The sequence below is a fragment of the Nerophis ophidion genome, linkage group LG07 (genome assembly GCF_033978795.1).
Source record: "Nerophis ophidion isolate RoL-2023_Sa linkage group LG07, RoL_Noph_v1.0, whole genome shotgun sequence".
Classification (NCBI taxonomy): Eukaryota; Metazoa; Chordata; class Actinopteri; order Syngnathiformes; family Syngnathidae; genus Nerophis; species Nerophis ophidion.
Window position 1 is genome coordinate 69,178,598 of NC_084617.1, and position 16,937 is coordinate 69,195,534.

At 40.0% G+C, this 16,937-nt stretch overlaps 1 protein-coding gene across 1 annotated transcript in view; it reads left to right on the forward strand.

Annotated features, from left to right (window-relative positions):
• gcn1 (GCN1 activator of EIF2AK4) overlaps positions 1-16,937 on the forward strand; it is a 55,825-nt gene that overhangs the window by 8,285 nt on the left and 30,603 nt on the right. The window contains exons 5-26 of the mRNA XM_061906991.1: positions 308-416; positions 540-638; positions 755-889; positions 983-1,160; positions 2,899-2,973; positions 3,113-3,241; positions 5,462-5,512; positions 5,613-5,711; positions 7,601-7,774; positions 7,858-8,010; positions 8,085-8,177; positions 8,252-8,321; positions 9,957-10,116; positions 10,183-10,372; positions 10,457-10,581; positions 12,287-12,465; positions 12,538-12,631; positions 12,705-12,818; positions 12,905-13,103; positions 13,188-13,340; positions 14,789-14,961; positions 15,041-15,121. Of these exons, the coding sequence (XP_061762975.1) occupies positions 308-416; positions 540-638; positions 755-889; positions 983-1,160; positions 2,899-2,973; positions 3,113-3,241; positions 5,462-5,512; positions 5,613-5,711; positions 7,601-7,774; positions 7,858-8,010; positions 8,085-8,177; positions 8,252-8,321; positions 9,957-10,116; positions 10,183-10,372; positions 10,457-10,581; positions 12,287-12,465; positions 12,538-12,631; positions 12,705-12,818; positions 12,905-13,103; positions 13,188-13,340; positions 14,789-14,961; positions 15,041-15,121 (2,833 nt within the window). The remainder of the gene's footprint in view (positions 1-307; positions 417-539; positions 639-754; positions 890-982; positions 1,161-2,898; positions 2,974-3,112; positions 3,242-5,461; positions 5,513-5,612; positions 5,712-7,600; positions 7,775-7,857; positions 8,011-8,084; positions 8,178-8,251; positions 8,322-9,956; positions 10,117-10,182; positions 10,373-10,456; positions 10,582-12,286; positions 12,466-12,537; positions 12,632-12,704; positions 12,819-12,904; positions 13,104-13,187; positions 13,341-14,788; positions 14,962-15,040; positions 15,122-16,937) is intronic.

Below are 16,937 nucleotides of genomic sequence, written 5' to 3' on the forward strand. Positions count from 1 at the left end.
GCACCCCCCGCCACCCCAAAAGGGAATAAGCGGTAGAAAATGGATGGATGGATGGATAAAAAAAATCTCACGTACCCCTTGGCATACCTTCAAGTACCCCAGGGGTACGCGTACACATATTTGAGAACCACTGTGTGAGACGACTCGTTACCGCCAAAAATAACGGTGTTACTTTGTAACGCGTTATTCCCAACACTGGTTATATGTCACTTGTGTACAGCAACCAAACAATAAGCAGAACGAAAAAAGTCACTTGTTGTTTATAGTACGGCTGAATGATCGTTTTTTATCTCCGCCATACTTTCAGGAAAAGCACTGGCTCGGCTTCCTTTATTGGCCTCTCGTGGACTTGTCTTCTAGTCCCCGCTGTTTTTTCTTCTCCAGAGAAGAGAGATGGACCCACCTGGAATAAAATGGTCAGTGCAACTACACCATTAACTTGAGTAGTTGTACTTTCATGCAAAAAAACTAAAATATTTTTCTGTGTATGTTCTTGTATTGAAAGTGACATCAATGTTTTTGCCAATATCTTCTCTCAGGTGCAGGTTCAGAGCTTGCTTGTGGCTGAGGTGCTGGGTGGAGCAAAGTCCACCGCTCAGAAGTCCAGCCTGAAGACTCTGAATCGTCTCTGTGAGGAAGTGAGTGTTTTGCCTGCTTGACCTTTGCCTAAGAAAATCGTTGACAAATATGTACTAATTTGGTCAACATAAGATGTATAACAATATACGGTGCGGCATCTTGGTTTGTTCCCCAGCATCCTGGTTTAGTTGATCAATACATTACTACCTTGTTGAGTCTGGACCCGAACCCTGCAACTCTGGCTATGCTGGGTGTGTGTCTAGACTTCTGCACAGCTCAGAAAGATAAAGCAACAATTGACAAACATAAGGTGAGTTGTTTGATTCTGTAAAATGGCTCCAACTTTTTTTTTTTTTTTTTTACCGAGGATTATGTTGTGAACTGCAAACCTGCTGTTTTCCAGAGTGCCATGTTGGACCTGTACATCAAGACCGTCCTAATGAGCAAGACTAAAACACAACAGCACATTGTGGACAAAAGTGGCTCCCTGTTGCGCCATGTCTCCCACTCTGAGTTTAAGGAACTGCTTCTCCCATGCATGCAAAAGACAATGCTGCGCAGCCCAGAAAATGCCATGCAAGGTGAGATCCACTGTTCTGTTAGGGTGTGCACATCGTTCTAAATATACATTTCATCAATCCGTCAAGCGCCATTAAAAACAGCAACGCACTGGCAACCTTCACAGTAAGACTGCTTCTGGTCTGACTGTGCTAACAAGCACTCATTGGTACAAACAAAATTATTATGGTTTGACTTAAAATACTGGTCAAACTTGATGTTGATGGTATATAACAGGGGTGGGGAACCTATGGCTCGCGAGCCAGATGTGGCTCTTTTGATGACTGCACCTGGCTCTCGGACAAATCTGAGCTGACACTGCTTAGCACAATAAGTAATGACTACTTCCACTTGTAATTAAAGTTTTTAAATTAACGTTCAAAATATAAAACATGCTCGTGCATTTGAATCCATCCATCCTTTTCCTACCGCACAAGTTCAAGAAGTTGCATTAAGTGAAAGAATTGATTTATTTATTTATTAGTTAGTTTAGGGCTTGCCCTCCTGGGGGTTCTTCAGACCACCAAGCACCGACATGAGAGCCTGTTTCAGGGTTACTATATTTGTTTATTTTTCAATAAGTCTCTCAATTGCTTTCCAGCAATTATCTTTTTCTCTTTCGTTCTCGCTCGTACTCTGGCTCCAGCTCCAACCCTGTCTCTACTCCTGGCAGATGCTTATAACAGAGCAACAGGTGATTAGATAACAAGGCCCTGGTGGACCTTCTACGCACCTGTCGCTGATTTCGAGGCCGGTCCTGGCACACCCCGCTTCGCTGCAGGCCCGCAGGCCACGCTCCCTCCACAGTTAGCTTCAGAATAACAATGTTATTTCAAAGAATAAGAAAACTAATATACTCTAGAAATGGTGGTCTTACTTAAAAATGCACACGTTTAGTTGTGTTCAGTGCTGAAAAAAATATTATATGGCTCTTATGGAAATACTTTTTAAAATATTTGGATTCTTGGCTCTCTCAGCCAAAAAGGTTCCCGACCCCTGGTATATAATGTGGTTATAAAGATATTACAGTTCAATTTTTTTGTCTACCCCATTTCAAAGGTCAGAGCTTTAGGGACCATTTTATTTTTTATTTTTTAAGATCAATAACTAATAAATTATCATGGTAGTTTACTGGTATATATGTATTCTGGTCTGTTAAAAAGAACAATGTACACCGAATCAAACTAAAAAAACGTGTCCCAAATCTGACAAGACCTGAACCACATTTAAATATTCACATTATACCTCAAACCTAAAATATGACTATGGTGAAATATAATAGCCCTTTTGATTTAACTGCTAAAGGAAAATTTGTATTTCTATAAGGCTACGTACAGATAACAGTTACAGACGTATAACTATTATTACTATCACAACTAGTACATAACCTACTATACTTATTTTTTCATAAATAATTTTTTAGTAATACAAAATAATGAACACACTTTATGTTTATACATTTAGAGAGTTTTATATTGTTGTATTTATTTAATGAAACATTTTATTTTCATAAATTCATTGTCCCGTGTTTTATTGTAATTTCAATCAACTAACAGGGGCCAATTAAAGATATTATTAAATGATGATTATATTCACAGTCAAAAGTACCGGTATCAGCGGTAGTAGCTCCTGTATATAGTTGGTATTACGGTAGATAGAGTCCAATATCGTCCACCACTATGTTTGGACTCCAATGTGCACGATTGATAACCACTCACTTATTAGCACTAACAAAGTGTCTCCCCGCTCATCTCTTCCCAGCGGTTTCCTGCCTGCTGTCTGCACTGACTATTGATCTGAGTCAGTATTCCATGGATATTGTAAAGGCCATAGCAAGTAAGACACTAAAGGAAGCTACATTTCAGAATATTATTTTGTATAACTGGTATTCTATTAATTCCACAATCACCCAGGTGTATTTTTATTATGGCAAAGCTTGAAGTGTATCAGTTTTTGGCATCCTTGTGTGTTTCAGGTCAACTAAAAGCAAACAATGCGCAGCTAATGGAGGACGCAATCCAGGCCTTGAAGAACTTGGCCCAACAGTGCAGTGACCCCAGCGCTGTACAGGACATTGTAACACACCTTTTCAAGATCCTTGGAGGTGAAATAAATATTTGCCTTTCAAGCCAAATTAATTGAGCCCCGCCCCAATATTATATTATTTTTCAAAAATGTTTATGTTTCAGATATCCCACAATAGAATCCTGTATGGCCCAAAATTTTGCCTGGATATGGGAATGTAATTATTTACATAAGGCCTACTGGGAACACAATGTTTTGTATGTATGGTTTAATATTAATCAGTTGTTTCCCCACCTCTCTCTGGCACTAAACAATAGCTGTTGTGCACTTTGTCGTCTTCGTACATCATCACTTACCAACTGTCAATTGTAATATATGCAATTTAAAATATTAAAGAGTCGGGAGGAAAACCAACATTAGCAACACTAGTATATAGGGGTGTAACGGTACACAAAAATGTCGGTTCGGTACGTACCTCGGTTTAGAGGTCACGGTTCGGTTCATTTTCGGTACAGTAAGAAATCAACAAAATATAAATGTTTTGGTTATTTACTAATTTTGTAAACAATGGCTTTACCCTTTTAACATTGGGAACACTATAATAATTCTGCCCACGTTAATCCACATTAAACTGCCTCAAGTTGTTGCTTTGATTAAATAAAATGAAAAAACCTTTCTTCTACATATAAAAAGTTTAACATTAAACAGTTTCCATTGAAACTGTTTGTCAACTCATCATGCTTAATGTATTACAGCATTTGGGAAGCCTGTAGTTGACTTTTTTAATGTAAATGTTGTGTTTTTATCAACGTGATAGCAGGGACCCTGCTATTCAAAACTAGGCTGCTACATTACTAATGATTAATGTAACTATAGCTGAAAAATAGTACAATTGCAATAGGAGAGACTATTCATCCCTAAACACAATGGAGTTCAATGAAATAACAGACAGACAGGGCTTTAATGCCCCTAAAACACGCACACACACACACACACACACATAGAAAAATGAGCTGACGTTACGCTAAAAGCTAATTAGCCTTCATCTCAAGCCTATACTGTGAGCGAGCTTATGTTTCTAGAAGGTCAACGGGCTCATAGTGATGTTTGTAATAGTTGTGACTGGGAAGTGTTTAGTATAATTTGGGTAGAGTCCGCTCCTCCTCTGCTGGACGAATAGCTCTGCTCGACGCTAAAGCATTGACTACATCGCTCTGAAGTCTGAATACGCACTGCTGATTGGCTGTTACATCGCTCTGAATACGCACTGCTGATTGGCTTTGTATGTAACCAATCAGATGATTGTGTGGGCGGGACAATGAGGCAGAGACAGAGGCAGAAAGCAGAGCAGCTTGTGAAGACTTCTGCTTCCGAACTTGTTCGGTACGCCCGCGTGCTGAACCGAAACCCCCGTACCGAAACAGCTCGATACAAATACACGTACCGTTACACCCGTACTAGTATAACAAGGTGAACTAACGTTACAGTGCTAACATTGCCGTCTCATTTTAATGGCATGTTTAGTTAGAAAAGCTAAATAATGAAACGTATAGCTTCGTATGCCTATAGCTCACTGACAAGTACTTGGCAGAAATTTTGGATTTAGTTTAAAATGTGTAACAAAGCTTGTTTTATAATTACAGTATTTCCTTGAATTGCCGCAGGGCATATAGTATGCGCCTGCCTTGAATTACTGCCGGGTCAAACTCTCTTCCCAAATTAATTAGCGCATGCTTAGTATTACCGCCTGGTCAAACTCGTGACGTCACGAGTGAGACTTCCCCTGTATCATTTCCAAAATGGATGGAGGCTGATTTCAATACCGGTAGTTTAAAATCGCATAAAGGGAAGAAGATTAAGAGCTATTCAGTAGGATTTAAGGTCCAAGCTTACATCACACTCAAATGTTTACTGCATACCTTTGGTAAGTGCCAGAGTGAGAAGAGGTTTTAAAATAATTAGCGCATGCTTACTTTTACTGCATGCCTTTGATAAGCGCTGGAGTGAGAAGAGGTTTTAAATTTCTTGCGCCCTGGCGGCAATTCAAGGAAGTACCGTATTTATTAAGTTGTAGGCTTATACATGGAACATGCTCATTTAGTCAGATGTTTTTCACAGATTTTCAAAACAGACCATTTGAGTAAGTCTTCTTTCAAAAGTGGTGCAAACAAGTGATTACCATTGGGATGTTGTTTTAAAAGCCCTGTTAGCACAATAGGGGACCAATAGTCATAGATTACAGCTCTTCACTCCACAGTTTTTTATTTGTATGTATTACATTGCATATTTATGGTTGCAGGATCTGAAGGAAAACTCACAGTTGTCACCCAAAAGATGAGCGTTCTGTCAGGTACGAGTTGTTAGAAATGTTTTTAATTCTATGGTTAAACCACATAATGTAGAAGTATGATTATGATGATTTTAACTAATGTAATCATTTCTGACTCTAGGGATTGGCAGCTGCAGCCATCATGCTGTGTCAGGGACCTCAAACCAAACCCTAAGCTCTGCTGTTGCATTGATGTTTATCCCTTATCTGCAGCAAGAAGGTATTCTCTCTTTCTTTTACTCCTTAGACTTTCATTCCCTGCATGTCAGTTTCACAGAAAGTGTAAAAAGTTACTTTTAAAGGCTGGTAAGTTAACCACAACAAAAATAGCTTCAATAAAAATGAAGGCAGGTTACACCCTGGACAAGTTGCCACCTTATCGCAGGGCCAACACAGATAGACAACCATTCACGCTCACAGTCACACCCCGGGCAAACTTTAGTAGGCTGTGCATGCAAAATTATTAGATATTATTCAAGTGTACCTGCATTGCTTTGTGACTCAGGCAAATTTAAACATTTTTATCTGGTCCAGTCATAACCTTGTTATGGTAGTTTTCTTGAAAACAGGAACACAGTTAAGAATATTAGGTCCTATAATCAGTACCCCTGAAGCACCCCCGCCCAGCACACACACATGTACACTCAACACCTGCCATTCAGGGGCCCTGGAAATGAACCAACTCTACCACCATACATGGCGCCCCTGCCCAAAATGATTTAAATGTAATTTAAGTCCGGCAGAGGGTCAGGAAGGTGATTTATCCTGGGCAGTTTACACGGACGAATACTACCCTGATTGATTTTAGGTGCTAGGATTAAATGCTTAAAGGCCTACTGAAATGAGATTTTCTTATTTAAAAAGGGATAGCAGGTCCATTCTATGTGTCATACTTGATCATTTCGCGATAATGCCATATTTTTGCTGAAAGGATTTAGTAGAGAACATCCACGATAAAGTTCGCAACTTTTGGTGCTGACAAAAAAGCCCTGACTTTAGCGGAAGTCGCAGACGATGACGTCACCCGTTGATGGCTCCTCACATATTCACATTGTTTTTAATGGGAGCTTCCAACAAAAAGTGCTATTCGGACCGAGAAAACGACAATTTCCCCATTAATTTGAGCGAGGATGAAAGATTCGTGTTTGAGGATATTGATAGTGATGGACTAGGAAAAAAAAAAAAATAGTTAAAAAAAAAAACTAAATGCGATTGCATTGGGACGGATTCAGATGTTTTTAGACACATTTACTAGGATAATTCTGGGAAATCCCTTATCTTTCTATTGTGTTGCTAGTGTTTTAGTGAGTTTAACAGTACCTGATAGTCAGAGGTGTGTGTCCAAGGCTGGGTGTCCTGACGCCAATGTCTCAGGGGAGTCAAAGGCAGCTATGGACGGCACAAGCTCAGCTGATATCCGGTAAGAAGCGATTTTTTACCACAATTTTCTCACCGAAACCTGCTGGTTGACCTTCGGTCGGGATTCATGTTCGCTTGACTGCGCTGTGATCCATAGTAAAGTTTCACCTCCGGGAATTTTAAACAAGGAATCACCGTGTGTTTGTGTGGCTAAAGGCTAAAGCTTCCCAACTCCATCTTTCTACTTTTACTTTTCCAATATAAATTGAACAAATTGCAAAAGATTCAGCAACACAGACCTCCAAAATACTGTGTAATTATGCGGCTAAAGCAGACGACTTTTAGCTGTGTGTGTGTGCAGCGCTCATATTTCCTAACAGCCCGTGACGTCACGCGTACACGTCATCATTACACAATGTTTTAAGACGAAACTCCCGGGAAATTTAAAATTGCAATTTAGTAAACTAAAAAGGCCGTATTTGCATGTGTTGCAATGTTAATATTTCATCATTGATATATAAACTATCAGACTGCGTGGTGGGTAGTAGTGGGTTTCAGTAGGCCTTTAATAGTACATGCATCCATACAATGATTTTCAGTCTCACCATAATCATTTTTTTCTTAAGATCTAACGTGTCCCTTCAGTGTTCCCCCTTTTTTAAGGGAGTATACTCATATATTTTATATATTCAGTAGTAAAACTGACATACATTAATTTGATATATAAAACATTTTGCCTATGTAATTTAGTCCACGAGGGCACCTTGGTGCACGCTGTGTCGGTGCTTTCCTTGTGGAGCAGCCGGCTTACTGTGGAGATTCCTGCTGCTCTGTTGGATTGGTTAAAGAAAGCTTTTACCCTCAAAACATCAACCTCCCTTATTCGCCATGCCTACATCCAGTCCATGCTGGGCTCATTTAAAGGTGCGTCTACCCAAGAACAAACACCAGAAAAAAGTACAATGTATCTATTTTTTCTTATTGCTCTTGTTTCTACCTTTTTTCAGGTGACACCCTGGCCCAGGCCTTAGATTTCATACCACTGCTGTTGCAAACCGTGGAGAAAGCTGCAGCACAAAACTCCCAGCATGCTCTGCTTGCTGAAGCCGTGGCAGCTTCGGTTCTTTTGAGCCGACTGGCTCTGCTTGAAACAGTGACAGGTGATGATCACGTATCTCATTCACAAGGCCTAGTTAAAACCATTATTGGTAGTTGACACTTTCTTTTTCTGCAGAGACAAAATTCTCGAGCTTTTGGAACTTGATCTTGGATAAAAAGAAGCCACTTTTCACGACAGAGAAGTTCCTTTCCCAGGCCAATGACGAAAGTGGGCAATCCTCCAAATTAATAGCCTGAGTGAATTTAAAGTGCAAATTAATGTGTTTTTTGTTTTGTTCTTAGCTCAGCTGACTGTACTGCTGCTTTGCGAAAGACTTTTCCTGGACCATGCCCAGAAACTTAACAAATCTCAGTGAGTGTGCTGGTGTTTGCCTCTATACAAAATATATTAATTTCTTTTAGCAGCTAATAGGACATCTTTACCCATAAAGATGATGTCAAGGGTCCAGCTAAGAATAATGCATTACCCTTCCCAAGACTTTCGATTCTGAACCAAATATAACATGACTATGTTGCTTTTGTTGACATAAGAATATCCAAGAGCGCTACAGCTACTGATGCAACGATTAACTGGTTTTACTATTAACCGTGATTAAAAACATCAGTTATTTAATCACAAAACCTCCACTTGCGTCTCAGTCCTCCTCACTTGCTATAAACAGACGTTATGCTGGTGTGTTATTTCTGGCGTAAAAAACGTAAACAAGTTACACAAGCGGTGCACTTGGTGCTTATACTCTCATATAAACTCAGTTTAATTATGTTAGTGGCTAGTTACTAAATGAAAAAGTGAGTTAGGAGTTGAATATAAACATGTCACTGACAATCAGGGGTAACACGTCAGTTCAGTGTAAGCCAACAACAAGATAGTCCTTTCAAGGGCTTCATTCATTTACCGTGTAACGTCAGCCATTGCTTTTTCTTGTCAGTGTTAAATAAACTATAGTTAACGTTTTTTCGATCAATCAATTTTTATTTATAAAGGCCTAAATCACAAGTGTCTCAAAGGGCTGCACAAGCCACGACGACATCCTCGGTTCAGATCCCACATAAGGGCAAGGAAAAACTCACAACCCAGTGGGATGCTAATGTGAATTACTATGAGAAACCTTGGAGAGGAACGCAGATGTGGGTGACCCCCCAGGGGAGACTGGATGCAATGGATGCCGAGTGGGTCTAGCATAATATTCTGAAAGTCCAGTCCATAGTGGATTGAACATAATAGTAAGAGTCCAGTCCATAGTGGGGCCAGCAGGAGAACATCCCAAGCGGAGATGGGTCAGCAGCGTAGAGATGTCCCCAACCGATGCACAGGCGAGTGGTCCACCCCCAGGTCCCGACTCTGGACAGCCAGCACTTCATCCATTGCCACCGGACCTGTGCCCCCCCTTCCACAAGGGAGAGGGGGGCAGAGTAGAAAAGAAAAGAAACGGCAGATCAACTGGTGTAGAAAGGGGGTCTGTTTAAAGGCTAAACTACAAATTAGTTTTAAGGTGGGACTTAAATGCTTCATTCCAGAGTACTGGAGCCCGAATAGTTAACGCTCTATAGCCCGCAGACTATTTTTGGGCTCTGGGAATCACTAATAAGCCGGATGTACCATATGTACCATATGTTCTTACCAGAACATATGGTACAATACAATCGGCAAGATAGGATGGAGCTAGACCGTGTAGTATTTTATACCTAAGTAGTAAAACCTTAAAGTCGCATCTTAAGTGCAGGTGAGCCAGTACAGGCGTAATGTGATCAAACTTTCTTGTTCTTGTCAAAAGTCTAGCAGCTGCATTTTGTACCAACTGTCATCTTTTAATGCTAGACATAGGGAGACCTGAAAATACTACCTTACAGTAATCGAGACGTAAAGAATGCATGAATAATGATCTCAGCGTCGCTAGTGGACAAAATGGAACAAATTTTAGCGATATTACGGAGATAAAAGAAGGCCTTTTTAGTAACATTCTTCTATTTCTATACTCTCTTCCAGGATGTACCACAGTGCTACAGTAGCTGTCCTTCTGTCTCAGAGCTGGCTCGTGAGGAAGAGGGCTAAACAGACAGTCAAGAAGCTGCTCCTGTCCCTCGACGGCTCTAGCCTGGCCCATGGCCTTCTGGGAGAGCTCCGAGCTGTCATTAACAAACACAAAGTAATTACTTTAAATATTATTTCCCCTTGGAAAACTGGTCTAATACTTTTGACTGTACCATGTCAGGTTTTGCCCCAGGATGTCTTGATGTCAGAGTCTGGAGAGCAAACTGAGCTCGGTCGCAGCTACATTCGCCCACGTGTTCTCTTGGACGCGCTGCATGTCATTTGCTCCTGTGCCACCCAATGGGGTGATCCGAGGCAGTCTGAGAACTTGGCTATGGAGATCCTTTTAGTTTCTCATCATCCATCTTTAGGTACAACATTGAGCGGTTTCTTATCTTGCTAGTTTGTGCTGATGCAGTTTAATAAGTTGACTAAACTATGTGTATCCTTCTCAGTCGAAGCTCGCCGTGGACTGTGGCCCGTTCTGCTCTCCTCCATGGGCATAAAAGCAGAAGAGTTCATAGAAAATAATGTTGACGCTATTCTGCCACATCTGCTGGAGGTTACCGCCGACAAACAGGTGAATCATCAGTTATAAATGCATACATATAATTTATACGTATAATTAGGACTGAACGATATACCGATATCCTTGATATAATTGTACGTATAATTTATACGTACAATTAGGACTGGACAATATACTCATATACCCGATATATCGCGGGTTTGTCTCTGTGATATATAAAAAATGACTATATCGAGATATTCGAGTATATTTTCTCACACAGTGGCTTTCAGCTGCGGGCATTACACTATAGGCGTTTCTCAATCTTTATTGTCTCTCCTTCTCAGAGACTCAAAACAAGAGCTCCTTCTTACATACGTCACATACTGTCGCGTCATATGCCCTCGCGGAGCAGACAGGTAACATTAGCTGTGATGCTAGCGGACCGGTATGAGTGGTAATACGAAAGAAAGAAGGTGCAAATCTGGTGACGAATGAAAGAAGAATTAATTCCTAAGAAGCACAGGGGTCCTCGTCTGGCGGTGGTTTGGCTTGAAGCGGGAAAATGTCGAACAAGTTTGCGGCAAAAGCGTTGCTACAAAAAGTAGCAGCACTGCTAATATGTAGCATCATTTTAAAAGTCACCCCCTAGTGAATGAAAAGTGCGTGAAATTTCGCATGTCAACATTTCTGTTTGGTGCCATACCCACAAAATGCCGAAGCAACCATTTCCAGATCAACACCATTGAAATGACATGAATATCTGTGACACTGCTTAATAACTGTCTAATACAGTGGTTCTCAAATGGGGGTACGCGTACCCCTGGGTGTACTTAAAGGTACGGCAAGGGGTATGTGAGATTTTAAAAAAATATTCTAAAAATAGCAACAATTCAAAAATCCTTTAAAAATATATTTATTGAATAATACTTCAACAAAATATGAATGTAAGTTCATAAACTGTGAAAAGAAATGCAACAATGCAATATTCAGTGTTGACAGCTAGATTTTTTTGTGGACATGTTCCATAAATATTGATGTTAAAGATTTCTTTTTTTTTTTTGTGATGAAATGTTTAGAATAAAGTCCATGAATCCAGATGGGTCTCTATTACAATCCCCAAAGAGGGCACTTTAAGTTGCTGATTACTTCTATGTGTAGAAATCTTTATTTATAATTGAATCACTTGTTTATTTTTCAACAAGTTTTTAATTATTTTTATGTATTTTTTTCCAAATAGTTGAAGAAAGACCACTACAAATGAGCAATATTTTGCACTGTTTTTCAATTTAATAAATCAGAAACTGATGACATAGTGCTGTATTTTACTTCTTTATCTCTTTTTTTTTTTTTTTAACTAAAAAAACTTTGCTCTGATTAGGGGGTACTTGAATTAAAAAAATGTTCACGGGGAGTACATCACTGAAAAAAGGTTGAGAACCACTCTCATAAATGATCTCTGAGTGCCTGCAAGTCCCCACTCGGGGCAGGATTACTGGTTTGCTACAGCAGATAGTGAAACTAAACTCACTGTTGTTGCAGCTTCTATGCTAGTGTTCGTCATATGTATTGATGTTGTTCTCTTGGGCTGCACTCCCAGCTGTGTAAGGGGGAAGAGGCACAACGCAATAAAACTTTATTGTACTGATGGATGTAATTGGTTCTGAGATGCTTCTATTATCATTCCATTGTTAAAGAAGAAAGACCCAGACATACATATACAAATTGCATTGTACCCAGATGTATAATATAAATGCATAACATCTTTTTTCTTTAGGTCGTGCAAAATGCTGTTGGTGCCCTTTGTTGTCTCTCTCCTGACAAGCTGTTGCCTCGTGTAATCAGTCACGTCACAAAGGAGCTTAGCCAACCTGCTCTCATTCACATCACCAAGGAGGAGTATGCCATCATGCAGACACCTGAGGGTGAACTCTATGACAATACCATAACTGAGAGGTAAAAGTGTGAGCCTATCATGTACTGTAACTTACGTAAGGTAGTGTATTTTACTGATTTATCTCCATCCAGTGCCCAGAAGGAAAACATCAAGAAGGTCAATATTAAGAGAGAAAACAAGGCATACTCCTACAAGGATCAGATCATTGAACTTGAGTTACAGGAGGTCAGTTAAAAGTATAATTATTAACGATGTAAATACAATATCTGGGTCTGAATTGACATATATAATGTCACAGGAGATGAAGAAGAAGAAAGGTATTAAAGATGAAGTACAGCTCACCAGCAAACAAAAGGAAATGATTCAAGCGCAACGTGAGAAAGAGGCATCTATTCGCACAAGACTTCAAGTGGTAACTAAAAAGTTTTCTAAAAGTGTAAAATATTTAACTTATCCTTTTCCCCTTGTTTGACTTTCGATATGCAATATTCTTCCTAGCTTGATGTAGAGTTGCAAAGGGCGGTGGGTCTCCTAGAAGCTACTCTTAAAGAGAGCCCACCTCAGATTACCAGGGAGCTACCTCAAGTCCTCCAGGTTCTGTTGCCTCTGTTGCACTCACCTCTGGCTGCTCCACGAATCCAGCAAATCTTCTTGGACATTGGCGTGGGCCTTCTACCGCATCACCTCCATCCTCTAGGTACCTGACTTGCACCCATATTGGTGTCCAAAAACACGGTGGTTGGTTCAAGTTTCTACTATTCTGATCCGTGTTTCTTCGAAGGTGTGCTTGTTGGACATGTGACTTTACGACTGCTGAAGCCGCTGTGTGATCTGGATGTGGCCTGGGAGCAGGAGGACCTGGACAAAGCAGTTACCCGCACTATACTGCTGCTGCATAACCACACAGTCCCACAGAGAGAAAGCAAGACTGGTGGTGAGTACAATTATGGTCATACTTACATAATGCCAACAATTACTCATGTCGACGTGAGCCAGCCAGTCCAGGTGGCGTCTACTTAAATGGCTTCTACTGTATTTAGGGCTGGGCGATATGGCCTTTTATTAATATCTCGATATTTTTAGGCCATGACACGTTACACGATATATATCTTAATATTTTTGCCTTAGCCTTGAATGAACACTTGATGGATATAATCACACAGGTATGATGATTCTATGTGTCTACATCAAAGAATATTGTTCATACTGCATTAATATATGCAAATTTTAAACATTCATGCAGAGAGGGAAATCACAATTAAGTCAATTTACCAAAACTGTATTTATTAAACAGTTATTAAGCAGTGGCACAAATACTCATATAATTTCAATACAGAAAGTGCGAGATTCTCAGACATTTTAAAACAAGCTATTAGTGCACTTTTGTGCATGATGTCACTAAGATGACATATCCATCCATCCATCAATTTCCTGCCGCTTATTTCCTTTGGGGTTGCGGGGGGTGCTGGTGCCTATCATGACAACACTAAATTAAAATGCACTTTTTGTACAGAACGACACTACAATAGTTTAAAACATATAAAGTGCACTTTTGTGCATGATGTCACCCAAGATATTTCAATAACTGTCAAATAAAAGTGAGCTGCATAATAGGAAATGAAATAGTGTGTGTCCTTTGCTAGGAACTCTCCTGACGGAATAAATAAAGTACTATCTAATGTGGTAGGTTCCTGCGGACGTTATCTCCTGTTGTTGACTATTTTTTTATACGGTGTTGATGTGAAAATGGTTGCTTGGGCATTTTGTTGGCTGTGGCACCGGCTGAGAGGTTGACATGCGGAGTTTCAAGCACTCTTCATTCTCTAACGGGTGACTTTTCAAATGATGCTACACATTAGCAGTGCTGCTACTTTTTGAACCAACGCTTTTGCCACATACTTGTAAAACATCTTCCCACTTGAAGCCAAACCACCGCCAGACGATGGACCCCTTGCTGTTTTTCTTGGGAATTAATTCATTTGTTACCAGATTCGCACCTTCTTTCTCTCGTATTACCACTTGCACCGCTCGTTAGCACCACTGCTAACGTCACCCATTGTCGCTACCTCTCTGCTTGGCGATGGCGTGTGACCTTGCACGCGTGTCAGTATGTGACGTATGTAAGAAGGTGCGCTTTTTTCATCTCTCTGTCAGAAGGAGAGACAAGAAAAAGTGAGAAACGCTTGTAGTGTAATGCCTGCAGCTAAAAGAAACTGCGTGAATACGTATACCTAAGTACCTCAATAGTCATTTTCTATATCGCACAGAGATAAACCCGCAATATATCGAGTATATTTGATATATATCGCTAAGCCCTAACTGTATTGGATTTGTCACTAGCTTTGCTTTTTTTAATTGTGAATGCATTGCTTTTTCTTACAGATGTGACCCCACTGTCTGCACCGGCCTTTTGCTTCTGCTTTCCTCTCCTCAACTCCACACTCATAGACTCGTCGGGCAGCACAGAGGAGACCCTGATGACTAGATCTTTGCAAATCATCAATGAGCATTGTCAACTTCGAGCCAGCACAAATGAAGAGGTTATCGTTGATGAGGTACAGATGGCTTTTTACACTGGATTTCAACACATGATCACTTTTTTATGGAATAGCGTTTGTTATTAAATCTTCTCAGAATGGGCCTGAACTGCTTCCACGTGTTAAGATGTTGCTGCTGTTGATCAGACTTATTTCTACTGCCGCACCAAGAATTCAGGTAAGCCTTCTAAATCCTACTTTTGTCTAGTCTTGACAAGTTATAGGAAAGCTAAGTAATCTGATCAGTCTCAATGCAAAGAAAGTGTTTGCACTTACGGACGACGTAATGGTTTAGTCCATAAAAGGACGAGGCCATAGCGTTTGCCCTTATTTCATTCACAGTCTACTGGATTCGAGTCAAAGTCAGCCCTAAGTACTAATACATTTTTATGGCAAATATCAGGATTATTTTAACTTTGTTCCTCAATTTTGATTAATACGTGATTATTCCACTGTCAACTAACTGCACTACTCTTTGGTAATTCTTATTCTTGCCAAATTGTGTACAGGTAACACAAAATGTATTCTGAGTACAAGCTGCTAATGTTTCCATGCAGTTTGTCCAAGTAATGTTAGTGTCATGCATGTGCAAATGGGCAATAAGTTCGGTAGTGGCATTCTGCAGACAGAAACAAGTCAATATGGAAGACACTAAACAAAAAATTGGCACTATCAAAGGGACATGTGAGTAAAAGAACGAGTGTGACAAGATTTTGTGAGATTAAAATGTGCCGATATTTCTCAAAAGCTGTCTCGTGAGTATAACGCAGTCAGAATTTTTTTTTGATAGAAGCAGAAAAACCCCACTGCAGGTCAGGGTCCCTTGGAATTGTCCTAAATGTACCACCCTACATGACGCTTCTGCTTAGAATTCATGTTAAAATCTCATCTTGAGATGAGTGTATTGTCACACCTCTACAAAAAGCCCAAAGTGGAACAGTCGACCATCATAAAGTGTTGGGCACATTCTGCATCACAACATATTATACGTTAATTTGGATAAATGTTTTTTTTATAAAAACAGACACGTTTTGTGTTAAAGGGGAAATGCAAAATCATTATGAGAGACAAGACGACAAAAGGTTTTTTGTTTTTTTTGCTTTCTATAATATAAAAATTGTCTTGTTTTTGGTGGCCGCTACTGGGAGCAATCAAATCTACCTCTAAATCAATTTAAAAATGCATTCAAAATCTGTTAATAATACTTAATTTACATTCCGTAACCCATATAATAACCAATTCGTTGCGACATTGTTATTGTAAGAGCGTACACTGAGGTACTCTTTTTCTATCGTAGTAACACATTGTCATGCTACGGTATTAGCTGTTAAAGCTAACTATGACAAGACATAAATTAGCTTCTACGTCAGCATGAAACATGTTTTGAGTTTGTAATGCACAACACTACGATAACCTGTACTAACTGAAAAACATGAGCAATCATACAACAGTATCTGTAAAGTATTAGCACACATTTCATGTTTTATTTGTACACAGCAAACCACAGAACGTACCGTATTTTCCGCACTATAAGGCGCACCTCATATATCCCAGCATGCCCCGCACGCTTCTACTCCTACGGAGGAATAATGAAATCGGCGGCTGCTTACCGTAGTTGTGAGACCTGTTGTGGCTCAATATTGGTCCATATATAAGGCGCTCCGAATTATAAGGCGCACTGTCAGCTTATAGTGCGGAAAATACGATATGTACTGTAGTTGTATACCAACACGCATAACACGTGCTGCGTGTATCATGGTCGATATTTAAGTGTGACTCACTCAATGGACACTTGTTCGTCCGGTCCAGCTGGTCGGTACGTTTCCTGTTGATTTTGGGTAAGTAATCCATTCATGTTAAAATAGCTTGGCTTCACTCTATCGCCTTCCATCTGCTCCAACGTCTCACTCTTCCTTCGTGCTTACTTCTAGAAGTAGTTATTCATCCTCTATTATTTCATATTAAAAAAGATACGGTTGTGAATCCTCATTTGT